General features: G+C 39.9%; 1 protein-coding gene across 5 annotated transcripts in view; it reads right to left on the bottom strand.

Moving 5' to 3' along the window:
• TNS3 (tensin 3) overlaps positions 1–15,060 on the bottom strand; it is a 232,374-nt gene that overhangs the window by 163,189 nt on the left and 54,125 nt on the right. For all 5 annotated transcript variants that reach the window (XM_033053244.2, XM_033053252.2, XM_033053260.2 and 2 more), the window contains exon 2: positions 818–929. In XM_033053244.2, coding sequence (XP_032909135.1) covers positions 818–929 — 112 coding nt within the window. The remainder of the gene's footprint in view (positions 1–817; positions 930–15,060) is intronic.

The following is a 15,060-nucleotide window of genomic DNA, read 5'->3' as shown; positions in this document are numbered from 1 at the left end:
AGTAACATTCTCATTCTGGCAAGTAAACCATGCATATAACAAGTACAGAAACTGTTTGATTAACATAAAATAACAGGAGTCAAACATGAACCAAGGCAGAACCAGCAATCAAATGCCCTATCCCTGGACAACTTGCAGAAAAGACCTATTAAGCTTTCCCAATATTTAATTTTATCACAGGTATCCCACAGAGAAGAGAAAAGGATGCGCAAATCCACAGCAAGAGAGAAGAGTAAGGCAAAACAGCACTAAGGTGCAGGCAGGAATTCCGCAGGCAGAAAATCTCTAGTCTGTGTTATCCAGGAGATCTTTAATTCTTTCTGTGAGTGATCAGACTGAAGGACTAAGAATTAGACAGCATAATGTAAATGGAAAAATTAAAGTAAATAGACAACTACTCTTGTGTTTTTTTCTGGCTTTTTTTTTTTTTTTGCAAATTAACATAGATAAATCCTTCATGCTTCAGGGAGCAAGGGTCACATACTTCCTGATTTGAATTCCAGATCCATGCGTCATCCACTGTGCACACATCACTCATATGTCCCTCACAGATCCTCCGCAGGCACTGCCTTATTCTGTCTGAATAGTCGAGTTGTAAAAGCACATGATTACCCAAGTCCAATTATCTACTACAGCAGCCAATTCCCTGATAGCAGCAGGGAACATTACTGTATAAAGGAAGGAAATAAACCGAAGGTAACTCAGCCCAAGGGCAATTACCAGACACAGGTATTCCTAGAAACTTTAACATTAATATTAAACTAATTTTAAGCCTTAACAGAGCAAAAAAGTAAACACCATATCATGTATTACTCACCTCTGCAGGAAATTCCTTGATTATCAATTACTTGTTTGCAAATTCCACAGATATTGGATTTCTTAAAAGACTTATTTTTGAACGTGTGAAACCTTGAAGCTGTTTCTTGAGGCTGGAAGCAAGGAGAATAAAATCAGACCTTCACTCAGCTTTTGAGTCATAATTTAAAGGGAAATGTAAATAATTTTTAAAATAACAGTGGTATTATATATAGTAGTGTATCTACATAAAATAATGTAACAGTACACTTTTGTATATAGTACAATTTAACAATCATGTTATATTTAGCAGTATAATAGTATCATGAAAGTCCTCTCACTTGCTCTATCATCCTCACTCTTGTTCTATAACACAAGCTTTCCACTCTCAAGTGTGGAAGACAACAGAATGCGAGGAACCTCTTCCCTCTCAGGATATGGCCACTGCAATTAATTTTTTATCATAATTTCACAATTCACTCAATAATTTCTCTTTTAAAATGAAATACAGAATAATGTCTATAACAGTCTTCTGACCTAAGGTCTTACCTACATAAAAACTAGCTGTGGTTCATTTTAAACCAGTTAAAAATATCCTAAGTAGTGTCCTATCACAGCAGTCAATTTAAAAGCTAACTTAAAAATCCCTTTGTTTCTTTTCTGCATAAGAAGCATACACTAGTTTAAAGTAGTATTATTTCCACAGTAGCTGACATATCATACTGAAATAAAATGCAATTATGGAATTTCTAATTGGTGACAGAATTCAAAAAGTCAGTACCATCAGTACCATATTTGCAATGGGTATTTTATGATTTCTACAACTTAAAAAACATTTAGGTAGAAAAACAGAGGAGGCTACCAAAAGCCTTTGACAGCCATTATATTTTCTAGAAGGTACAGAACATTCACGTTCATTGGTAGACTTTTGGGAAATATCAGTTACCTATTCAGAAATAAAAATACATTTCACCAGACCATGAAAACCTCCAAATGCTCTTCACATTTCTTCATTTTCATTTCCCATTTGCACCTTACTATCCTTAAAATACTGAAATACTGCAAATAAGTCTGCATTCAACACTAACACCTGTGCTGAGCTTTAGCAGCACAAGCACCTAGAAGCAGAAAGCTCTCCCATGGCTGGACCATTGTGGTGCCAGACTTCCACCCACAGATCAGCTGAGAAAGTTTCCCAGCATGGTGCAATGCATAAGGTAACATGGTAAAGAGGAATCATAAGATTTCTTTGTGGCTTTAAGCAACTCAGCATGGCTCTAGGCAAAAGATTTACTGACTCCAAAAGTAACTACAACACAACTACATGAGAGGTATATTAACAGTCATAAAAATCAAGGGCACTTTTCATGTACAGTCTCCACACAGACCTACCCAAAACTCCACAGAAGTCCCAAGGAACCCAGATCGTAACAACTGACCACACCAGTCTGGGTGCTCAGAGGCTATCCCCACTGGGGCTTCATGGTCAGCTTGATCTTAAGAATAGCTTCAGGAAATATTGTTGGTCTTACCCATAGTGTAAAGCCAAGATAATTCACTGACATCCATAAACAATAAATTAGAGACTACAGGAATAAACCTTAGTCTGGACTTTCAGAAAATCTTTCCAATGGTAACATGCATTAATCAGCAGAAATTAGTGAGAGAAGTAATCTACTAGTCCACATACTTGGAAGTCTGAAACAGGGGATGAAACACTTGAGAAACAAAACTGAACTGTATACTGCTTTATAGTGTATTGGGTTTGCATGGCCAGGTTTTGGTGGGCAGTGTGGCTACAACAGCGGCTTCCATGAGAAATTGATAGCACAGCCAATTCCAGCCCAGACAAATGTCAGCAAGCTCCAAGACAGCCGCTGCTAGTCAAGGCTGGGGCAATCAGAAATGGTACTAATGCTTCTATGATAACATTTTCAAGAAGAAAAAAGTTATTGTGCAGATAGAATTTTAGCCAGAGATGAGCAGGGTGAGAACACATGAGAGGAACCACTCTGCAGACACCAAAGTCAGTAGAGATGGAGGGGCAGGAGCTGCTCCAGGCATGGGAGTGGAGAGTCCTTTGCAGTCCATGGTAAAAACCATGGAGAAGCAGCTGTGCCCCTGCAGCCCATAGAGGACCACAGGGATGCAGAGATCCACCTGCAGCTCATGGAGAAAACCCAAGCTGGAACAGGTAAATGCCTGAGAGGAGGCTGTGAACCTGTGGGAGGCCCTTGCTGGAACAGGCTCCTGGCAGGGACCTGCAGACCCATCTGGAGGAGGGAGCAGGTTTCCTAGTAAGACTTGGACCCTATGGGGGACCCACACTGGAGCAGGCTGTTTTCAAAGGACCCATGGAACAGTGATCCACAGTGCAGCAGTTTATGGAGAACTATAGCCTGGTAGATGGATTCACATTGCAGGAGTTTATGAAGCACTGCCTTTTCCATGGAAGGGACCTCATGCTGGAGGCAGGGAAAAGAGTCCTTTCCCTGAGCAGCAGCAGAAACAACTTGTTAATTGATGTTAATCCCCATTCTTCATCTCCCTGCACCCCTGGGAGGGAGGAGGTAAAGCTGGGAAAAATGTAGGGGTGGGGAAAGGTATTTTTAAGGTCTAACTTAATTTTTCATTAGCCTGCTCTCATTTTGTTAACAATAAATTAAATTACAGTACAGTAAATTCACAAATACAAGCCGCACTGAGTATAAGCCACATCGCCGGGTGTTGGTAAACATTTTGGTTTTTGTCCATAAATAAGCCACACCCGAGTATAAGCCGCTCTGTCATTCGCAGCGAGGACCCGCGTACAACGAAGTTGCCAATTAGTAACAGAACCGTGGCAGGGCGGGGTTTACTGGCTTGGCTCGGGCCATGAGGGCTCGGGGCTGCCGACAGGGCTGGGTGGCCCAGCTTGGCACTGCTGCTCGGGACCGGCCACCGCCCACCGCTGGGCTCGGTCACCCCAGCCCGGCGCTGCCCCATGGCGGCAGTGGGGGCACAGAGCCCGCTGGCACCTGCGGCGGCAATGGGACGCGGGGATGTAGCCTGCCTGCTCCTGCGGCAGCGGCATGCGGGGACAGGAGCCCCCCGAGCCGTGGGGCCAAGCAGGAGAGAGCCCCGCCTTCCCCCGAGCTGCAGGGCTAAGCAGGAGAGAGCTGCCCGCCTTCCCCACCCCCTGTGCTGCCTGCACAGAGTAGCTCCACCCGCGGCGCAACAGAGTAACAATTTGTAACAATCACGAAATGCCGGCTTTTACTGGCAAGTGGCTCGACTCCACACCTCGGTTTCCACTTCTGGAGGTGGAAATGTCAGAAAATTATTCTCATATTCGGCGCTCCTGAGTACTAGCCGCATTTCCGGTGTGGGGGCCAAATTTTAGTCAAAATAGTGCGGCTTGTATTTGTGAAATAACTGTAATTTCACGACCATAAGGCGCACCAGATTATAAGGTGCACTTTTTTTTTTTCAGCGAGGAGCTGCACTGCGTACCACAAAGTAACGAATTACTGGCAGGTGCTCAATTTGCAAACATTTTTCACAGATTGGTGTAGCCTTTAAACACCGCCCCAGGCGACCCCCCCGTTTGCAGACCCCGGCACTCCCGCCCACCCCTGGCGCCAGCTGGCATGGCTCGCAGCTCCTGGCTCCCATCGCACAGCCGCGACGCGTCCCGGCATCCCCCCAGTCAGCGGCCAAGGCTCCCGCGGTTCCCGGTTCCCCCCGCGTGGCTGCAGCTCCTGCAGGTCCCAGCTCGGCTCACAGCTTGCACTTCCAGGTTGGCAAATTTCCAAACTTTGTCCATATATAAGGCGCATCTGGATTATAAGGTGCACTTCTGGGTTCGGACCAAAATTTTAGTCAAAAGGGTACACCTTATAGTCATGAAATTACTGTAATATCTCTAATTCAAGCCTGTTTTGCCCATGATGACATTTGGTGAGTCATCTCACTCTGTCCTTATCTCAACTCATGAGCCCTGTCCAGTTGCAGAGAAAAGCATAGAGAAGCTTTGGTGAGTGCCTGTCATCCAGTCAGGGTCAACACACTACAGTTTTTGGGTGCCAAAACCCAGGAAAGGGTCTGCGGTCGTTAAAGTGCAGATGGAAATTAAATACCACACTGCTGTTCAATCAGCTCCCCTCTTTCTTCGCCCCCCACCGCAAATGGAATGGGGAGAAAAACTGACATGAAACTCACACGTTGAAATAAGAACAATTTATTAAAAATTATTATTGTATTTTACTTTTTTTCCAATGGTAAATATTAATGACTCTAAAAAACAAACAATAAGTGGTGCACAATGCAATTGATCACTACTCGCGCCCACTGATGCCAGACTGCCTTTCCTGAATACAGATCAGCCACCCTCTCAGTAATTTGTCCCAGTTTATATGTATAGGGCATGATGTTTTATGGTGTGGCATATTGGTCACTTCAGGTCACCTATCCCAGCTACACTCCCCTCCTAGATTGTTTTGCTCACCTCCTCACCGGCAGAGCATGAGACAAGGGGGAGAAAAAAGTCCTTGACTTAGTATAAACACAACTTGGCAAAACACAAAACATCACTGTGTTATCAACACCATTTCATACCAAATCCAAAACACAGCACTGTAACAGCTACTGAGAAGAAATTAACTCTACCCTAGCTAAAACCAGGGCAATTAGACACTTTGATCACTCCTTGTAGAAATCAAAGGCACAAATTCCCCTGTATGACATTTGCAGTATGTTACTTCAGGTTAAATTGGAAGATGTTGTCAGAAGTATGATTCGCATCAAAAATAAACAATAAAGAAAAAAACAGCAGAACTCCAGAATTTCACAGGAACATAGCTGATGGCAAACCGATCAAAGTTATTAGTTTCAGAAAATCTCGTTGTTTTTTTTGCCTTTGAAACTACAGGAGATGCTTTTAAGGAGACAGGGGTCTAGGAGGAAGAAAAAGTACTATTACATGGAGGTAACTTCTCTAATCCAGCACAAGGAGGTTCTGTGTCATACTGAATATGGGCATTGTTCCCAAAGAGCTGGGAGTTCCTCATTTCCACAGCCTTTTTCATACATATATATATATATAGGAAAAAAATCCCCACAATCTCCACTGGTTGCTGCAATTTCTCTTTGTAAACTTGCAAAACAAAAAAAACATAATTCTCATTTTAGATTTATCCTCCCTTCTTCCCTGCAGACTTCTACTTCTTCTAATTTTGGGACATGTTTGTGACTATCTCTGAAAATGAGTTTAGCAGAGCTTGCACTTTTGAAGAAAGTAATGGACAAATTTCACTGTAAATTTATTCTGTAGCTAGGTCTGCTTCTCCTTATTTCCTACCTAACAAACACTTATTTGCAAACCTTGGCACCTGCACTATTACAAAGAAAGACAACTGTCCTAACTCACAGTTTATGTACTGGAGTTTAGCGTAAGTAGGTCTTGACATGAGTTGATCAACTAGTCAGTTTGTCCATTTAATTTATGACATAAACATCAAAAGCAATTTTTCTCTGTGGCATTTAGAAAATATTCTGCATTGCAGTCTTGACATGTGCATTTTAAAATGTGCATGTTTTGTTCCCTGTTTTTTATTTTAGGTACATTCCATTAGGGGTTCTCCAAGCAATTCAGTTAAACAGTTCATTTAGGAAGTTCTGTACCCACAAAAACTCAGCATCACCTACTGTGAAATCTACAAAAGTCTAGACAAAGGTTTCTTTGTTGTCACGTGGTACAGCTCTAGTGGAGAACCACAAAGAAAGACACCAAGGAAAAGGAAAGAAAACTATACAAAAAGAAGGGGGGGCAGCAGGGAGGGAAGGCAAAGCACATACACGAGAGAGCAAGCAATGCTACTTTCATTAGGCTCAAGACTGGAATCTAAAGTTCATAAAATTGTTTGGAGCAAAAACTGGAAGAGAACAGTGCAGAACCACTGGCTCCAGATTCAAGTTTTGCCCAAAGAAAAAGCTGTAATTACATGTGATCTCAATTGATAGCATTATAAAAATTGCCCTGGAAACATTTTGCCATGCTGCACTCTCTGTGGCATGCAGAAATCTCATGAAGCTGGAACTCTGTCCCAGACTTGCATCAATGTAACTCTGCAGACTATGTAAAAACTTACAGATGCATCCTCAGCTATGATGAGTTTCAAATACTACTCATGACAGAGCATTTTCATTATGTAGCTACAGGCCAAACAATATCAGATGCAAAATTCACAGCAACTCTGTCAAAGGCAGTTTACATGAAAAACTCTCCAGCCTGAAATTAAGCCAATACAGACTAAAACAGTCAAGATCCACAACTTTGTTTTTGGCAATACCAATACAGCAATTCCTTCTTAACAGAGATGTACCACTGGTTCATTATACCTATGGAATATATATTCCTGATATTATTCCCAAAAATAATAACATAACATTTAATGTTTCAATGAATAACAGACCTAAGCAACATTAGTTTATTTCAACTTCATGTTTCCAACGTCTGAACTGCAATTGTCATAACAGTTCATTCTTTAAAGTGGCAGTCAGAGGGTTTAGACCTTTTATTAAATAATCAAATAATATTTTTAATTAAACCTTTTCAAATAATCTTTAAGAAATTTATATAACTATATTCACACACATACATGCTTCATTAGAAACGAACAAACAAAAAAAGACACTTAGCTGAACAGAAATGGTTCCCTACAAAGTCACTCAGGCAGTGACAAAGTTATATTTATGAGAAAACACAAATTTCAACAAAAATTATTAGACTACTGAAATTAAATAATTTATTTCAGGTGTTACTGTGTTGATGAGGAAGCCAAAACCTCCAATAATTTCTCCAAAACTTGTAAAAATCCATGTCACATTCCAGCTAAAAGAAAATTATAAACATACATACAAAGCCCTATTAACTTTCCCTATGGCAGACTCTGTTCCTGCTGAATTTGACATGACCTCTTAGCATAACAGCAGAATCATATAAAGCAAAAATATGTTCTGTTTGCTTCCCACCTCTGGTCATACAAATTGCTTTTCCTTATCCTCTAACTTACTGACATATACTGCAATTTCCTAGGACTCTCCTTGTGCATTCTTCTACTTTCCAAGATAGCTTTAAACCCACAACTATTACTTTAAATACATGAAGGGAGAGGCCAGCAATATATTATCAGAATAGGTATTTCACCACCTTTTATAGGCTAAAAGGCCCAGCTCAATTACAAAAAAAGGAAACTTTTGCAAAACTAAACTATATAAATAAATCACATGACTAACAAAAAAACAGCACACCAAACAGGGGAATGCCACCTCTCAGCCCTTTCTGTTAAGTTTGCTCATTGTTACTTCTGTTATTTCTCTACTTCCTCTCTTCCTTCTTACTTGAAGTGCACCACAGGAGTCACATGATTTCTGCCCAGTTACTTAAAGATCCCAGGGAAAAACCAAAGAATAAAATCCCTTCAGGTAACCCACATTTTCCCATAACTAGCATTCCTCAAGCAAATACTGATGAGATAGAGCTGCCCAGAATACAACAGTTGGCATTATACTGATGAAACAAAATAGTTTAGAGTTTCTCTACTCTCCACACAGTAAAAGAATGGTTTTTAACTTTCCTCCTCCTGAACCGGTACTTCACATTTGCTGCAGGTTTCATTCCCAGAAAAATATTTAAGAATGCCTGCTATGCATACAGACCAAATAACGTATTACCTATCTCTCCTCCAAACCTGGCTTTTAAAACAGGGCTGACCACAACTTCTTGGTGACTATAAAAAGCGATTATATCAAAAGTGTCACACAAGGATAATATGACTATACAATTAAGAACTTCCCAGAAATATCAAAGAGCATAGCATATGAGATTCTCTGCAGCTTTCATACATTAGAATCTCTTAGAAAACATATCATTGCTTCAAAAGTAGCACTGTATTTTAGCCAAAGAACATTAACTAAATCTATCATGCGTGTTTAAGTGCATCCACAAGTACCACCAGTGGTACTTGTCTACTACATGACAAGAATATGGAATACTGGCGAAAGAATTAGAACACCAAAGTACTTTTACAGTGGCTGAAACAAGGCATTTCTGGCTGTTTCACTCACAGAGACTATTTCTACAGTGACAGACAGAGCATATATATATATATATATACATATATATGTATCTCTAAAACTATTTTTACACATACATCCTAAATTGTACACAAACAGTTATACTACTAACACTATTACCAAATAACTTCAGAGAAATTTCAAAGACAATGGAGAATTTGTTATAGACAGCCCATTTCCTCCTTATTCATTCAAGGCATTTCACAGAAAGATAAACAAATAAACCAAGTTGGAGAAGACAGCTATGGCTTAGGATTGTACAACCTGAACCAGCAATTTGTCTCCAAGTGGAGTCTGCTCCTGACTTGTGATTCAAGTGAGAGCCCACGGACAAGTCTGTGAGGAAAAAAAGGTCTCACCAAAACAGTTGAGTAAATTTCTCGTCAAAAAGAAAAAAATCATGTAATTAGGCAGTACAAAACTGCACAAGCTTAAGGGGTCAAAAAAGTAAGAAAATTACAGAAGGTAGTTTTTTCCCAGTTTGCTAAAAACATTTGGTACCATTTTAAGCACCAGAGGCCTTTGTAGTTTCTCAGACTAAAGAAGCATAGTTCTTCACTAAAATAATGAGAAATTCTGCCCAGGTACCAGGGTTTCAAACCTAAACTCTTTTTAAAAAAGAAACAAAAAAACCAAACAAAAAAAGGCCCTGAAAAGCAATTTTCTGTTCAAATGACCTTACAAGCATACAGATTTAAAGAAAAAGGTCAGAAGTGAAAAGCACCAATTCTTCATTCAATGTTTATTCAGTATACCAACAGCCAACCACAAAAAAACACGGCTTGAAACATAAGCTTTGCCTTACTGGGTTAGCACATCCACCTCCTTCACACAAGTTCACACTGTTTTTGCAGAGAGACACTATTCAAGCAGAGCAAGCCAGCCCCATCCCTGCAGTGTCCTATTCCTTTCATGCTCCTGCATGTACATGCATGCTAGAAGGTCCATCACAGACCCATCCTCCCAGTTTGTGCTAATGGACCCATTTCCCACTAGCTCTGTCAAACTCTTGCTTTGAACATGCTGGTACTGTCTGCCCCACAATATCCTGCAGCAGAATGCTCCAAAAAGTCATACTCTCCATTGTTTCAAGTATCTTTATTTATTCATTTTAAAGTAAACTCCCACTATGTCTGACACTTACTAGTTTCTGCATTGTGGGACTGCAGAACTAGCTCTGTACGTTAACATACTCAACATCTTTATGCTTTTGAAAAACCAAAGTGAAGAGTCCCTATCTTTTCAGTCCCTTCCCAAAAAGCAATTGTTCCACCCCCCTGACCATTTCCATCGCCCTACCACAGGCTTTTAGACAGGCTGGGATCTGATACATACTTCAAAGTTTCAAGTCAACAATCCAAAAGGAGAGATTTGCTCCACAGTATTCATACAGCCTAGTACTTCTGATCTATATTTCCAGACATAGCTCCTTTTAATTCCTGCTGCCAGAATTATTTAAAAAAAACCACCTCGGTAGCTGAAAAGGAAATTGTATTGGCCCTCCCACACAACGCTTTTCACATTAGCTCTCTCACTTACAGCTCTGAACTAACAAGTTAAAAGCCAGACAGACACAAGACAGCACAAGATGCACCAGAGAAGCAGCAGAACAAACTTAAGTCTCACGTTGGATTCTAGAATGCATGTCCAGAGCCTTAGCCACCCTACCAAGTGACCTGTCCAGAGAGAGCCATGACTGAACGTAACAGCAACTTCATTGCTCCCTAATAAGAGGGAGGATCTATGTCTCATGCACTGCTCTTTCACACACATTTGTCCTTTGTAGATGGCTCACCTCAGAGGAGGTCCTTCATCTGGACCATCCAGGTCCTTCATCAATTGCAGGTACTCGTCTCAAAGTTTTAAATTCTTGAAATAAAGCACTACCAGCTTTCTTTGAAAAAATTATTTTGGTAAGATGCAAAGGTAAGATAAGATAATAAAGTGTTTGAAAGACACTGGTAATTAGACAAATTTCTTTTCCCTTTTCACACTTTGAAGTTGACTACCTCCAATTTTAAACAACAAATAGAAACTTCATCATGTTTGCAATTTTACAAAATGTTATTCCCCTTATGATCTGGCTGAGATTTCAGCCCAGAAAATAACAGGTCTACATCTGCACAGAGGTGGGTAACATCTGCTGAAGAAAAACAGCACCCAGGGTTATCTGAAGGCATGCCCATCAGTAGTCCAATGTTCCTTCCAGCAGATTGGAGGCAGACCAACACTCCTACTGGAGAGATGCAACCTTCTTGCCTTTCTCCAGCCAAATCCTCACTGCTCTCTCTTATCCTAATATCCCTTGGAATTAGTCACCTGTACAGAGCAGTGGTTCACTGCCTCTCCTCCCAACAGGAACACACAGGGGAGCCTGAGGTTTGCTGCTCCCACATAAAATAGCAGCAGATCTGACATCTTTTCATTTCACAACTTCTTTGCATTTCTGTTTCAACACCTCCATTTCTCCACTGCTCACGCATCTGTATAAGTGGAATAGCAATTAGGAGACTGATGGACAGTCCATTAAGACAATCATTACACCAGACACTGAAAAACTTTTTTATTTTATCCTCATCTCATTGGCAAACCAACACTTTGCTCTGTATCGGAAAACACCATAGAAATGAAATGTCTGAAAGCAGTGAAGGACTGTCCTTTGCCTTTCATGGAAGTTCAGTGTTTCTCAATGGCTATTTTTCTTCTTTGTTAAATGAACTGACCTTGTCTTCTCTGAGACTGTAACACTGCTTTTACTGCATAATGACTGGAACTCCCACATAGTCAGAGTTAGACAGCTGAAGACTACAATTCACGTATTTAAATAGGAGGGGGAAAAGGCCATATCTGAACATACTTGGTTTATTCTGTTCATAGAAAAAAAAAAAAAAAAGGAGCGTAAGAAAAGTTAAGATTCAGATGCATCAGGTATCTACCCTCGAAACACTGCCAGCTAATGATTTTTTTAAAATCATCTTACACACAGACGCTCCAATCAAATCTTTTCCCACTGCAGATGAATTCTTGCAGGTACACAAGCTCACCTGCATGTTTCCTCTCTCTGTCTTGATACTCCCAAATGAGCCTGTTTCCAGAAGCAACAAAGGACTGCAGCAAAGTGCAACCCAACCCTCTAGTGATGCAATGCAGATACAAGACCAAATACCAAAGAGCTACCAAGAGTTCTCTTGTAGCAATTCCTGATGTGCTAAGAACCAGATATCAAAAACAAACAAAACAATAATATAAAAATTTAAAAAAAAAAAAAAAGAAACAGGAAAACTTCCAATGAAACAATTAGGAACAATCTAACAAGGAAAAACCAAGAAATTTACCACATTCTGCAAAGAAAGGAAAGAAAGCAAAAGAAGAGGTCAGATCTGCACTAGAAAAAGGACAGACAGAAGTAGCTGTGTCAGAACACTGGCCAGAAAAAAAAAATAGTTGAGAGGAATGAAAATGTATGTCACTAAATCAATCACTAAGAAGTAGAAGAAATATTACTGACAGTAATTTTTACCATTTCATTTAGGCTCACAGCTTGAGTTTTCTCTCCTACCCTGACAATCCTGCTTGAGGCAAGTGTGCTACACTAATACATTTTCAATTTAGCACTTCAAGGTTGTAATGTGTGCAGTACAGAAGTGATGCATTTCAGATATGTCTTTTCTACCCACTATCCTCCAGAAACAAAATCAGCATCCAGAAGTACACAGAGGTAAGGAAACTGACAGTTGCACACTGCATATATATGTGCATTCAGCAGCTGCTGTACTAAGGAAGCATAAACACTGAAAGCAGATTTATCAGGGAGGTCACCAGTCAGGTTATCACATCTTCAAAAGCAGAAGGTAATGAGTTTTCCAAGTCTTTAAGATGTCAGTAAAGGCATTCAGCACAATAAAGAAATAGCAATCTCAGTTAATTTCCTCCTCTCCCTACACATATCCTTATTTACCTACTTCATTTTAACCCAAGCTATCAGCATGGCTCATAGGACCTACTGACAAAGACAGTATTAAAGACTGCATGAAGTCTACCTGGCTGCTATACCATGAAAGGCTGGAGTTATATCAAGCAAGGAACAGAGTGCAGACCAGCATCTGCAGCCAAAACATCTTCACTCAACACCTATGCTCTCCACACCAAAGCAGGTACTTCAGTTTATTCCTCTAGGTCAGAAGTAATGGTATTCCAAATGCTCCTGTTTCAGTGTGTAAACAGCTCTAGTTAAACAAGCAATCCCATACAGATTACCATCTGCACTAATGATAGTAAACTCATATTGAAAACAACACTCTGTGTATATGCCTAGAATTATGTCCTTATCTATTTCCTCTTTTCATAAATTTATCTTAATGTAGTTAAAATTGTTCCAAACAGTAATCTAAACCAACATACTTTATTTAACAACTTAAAATAGAAACGTTTTTTGCATTTCATAAACCCAAGGATTTTTAGCTCACAAAATTCTGTACTCACTGATTTAGGAAGCAGAAGAGAACCTCTGGTGGAAAATTAAAATCTCCATTGTGCACTTTTGGATAAGGCTCAATTTCTTTCACAACATCTAGTTTCACTTTTTCTTGCTCTTTTACTGAAGCTTTAACAATTTTTCAGGAAATAGAATCTAACTACTATTACAAAAAATTTTATAGGATAAGTGCCACTCCAAAAATCAGAAATGTTTACTCAATAATCCTACTCCAGGATGCAAATTCATTACTTTCATTGGAGAGTAGACAACTTGTGGTTAGTCATTTATTTTGCATTTATCCTGGTGCTTCAGTGTGGTCTTTGAAAACACAAGCTGATGAAAAACACTCTACTTGCAACTGTAGATTTTGCATGCCTTCTAATTTTTTTTTATTTTTGATATTTTAAGATTGGTGGTACCACTGAACACAAGTGTTTCATGTCAAAGCAGCATACTGGATCAAAGCCTCGATCATATTCCCTTATTGCTACTAACCACAGACAATATACAGACAATATACAGAACCCACACTCACCACCTAAACAAAACAGAGGAAACTGAGATAGTGTAGGTACTAGGTAGGCTTGCATCTTTACTGAAGAACACAAATGACACACAAAAAACCCAAAACAAACAACAGTAAGCACTGGTGTCAAAACTTCCTGGTTAAAACTATCATTCCTATTACGACAAAATTTTCATGATGCACAACTATTTCTAAAAATGCTAAGGAGGAATCAACATTCGCCTGATGGTAATACACACTGCTCACTGTGACAAACAGCAAAATGAGGCTCCTCTTCCAATCCTCACACTGCTTCCACCTCCAACCATCCTTTACACTCTGGTACCTGAATCAGTACTATGGAAAGTAGGCTGTTCAGGCTTTGGCAGACATGCTGAGTACAAGATGCACTCACACTCTGCCATACAGAAAGGGAAAACTCTTGCCATGTTAGGTTCAACCTTTACCTCTATTCAAGAGCGCAAATGTAAGACACATTTAGCAGCAAAGCATACCATGTTATGGCAAAAGAATGCATCAATAGCAAGCTAATAATCATAACTACTTCTGCTGAACCACATACTTTTATACATAGAAGAATTTTAATTAAGTTAACCTTAATCTCACCTTATTAATAATCATTTTCACAGTCACTTCTGTCCCAGGCTGGAGATAGAATAACACCCTTGCCTGCCTGTCCAAATGGTCTCCACCTTTTCAGTGAGCTATTGCCATTCAAACGTTTACCTCCAACAAGAGTACAATAAAATAACCACCTTGACAAATTTCATCAATTCAGGACACTGGCTAGTGCAGGCTGCAACCAACTGGTACCACTCCTTGTTCTCATCCAGCCAGGAAATGATTTGTTGCTACTGGTCTGAGGCTTGGAACTTTAATTCCTCTCCTCTGCCGGAAGAATGCACCATAATAATGTAAAATGGCATAAGTACAAGGATCACATTCAGCTACAAGACCTAAAGCTCTTGTGGAAATGAAAACCAAACACAACAGACATTTATGGAGTTATTATACAGTGCCTACTCTGTAGCTGATTAACTTGGACACTCACCCAAGGACAAATAGTTAAACTATTACATCAAGAAAAACAATTACATAAAATGCAACTGTTGCTTAACTCAACTGACCTGGTCCTTCTTTTAACTCA

The sequence above is a fragment of the Catharus ustulatus genome, chromosome 1 (genome assembly GCF_009819885.2).
Source record: "Catharus ustulatus isolate bCatUst1 chromosome 1, bCatUst1.pri.v2, whole genome shotgun sequence".
In the NCBI taxonomy this organism is placed as follows: domain Eukaryota; kingdom Metazoa; phylum Chordata; class Aves; order Passeriformes; family Turdidae; genus Catharus; species Catharus ustulatus.
The sequence above is the reverse complement of the archived record's forward strand: the minus strand, read 5'-3'. Positions and strand labels throughout refer to the sequence as shown.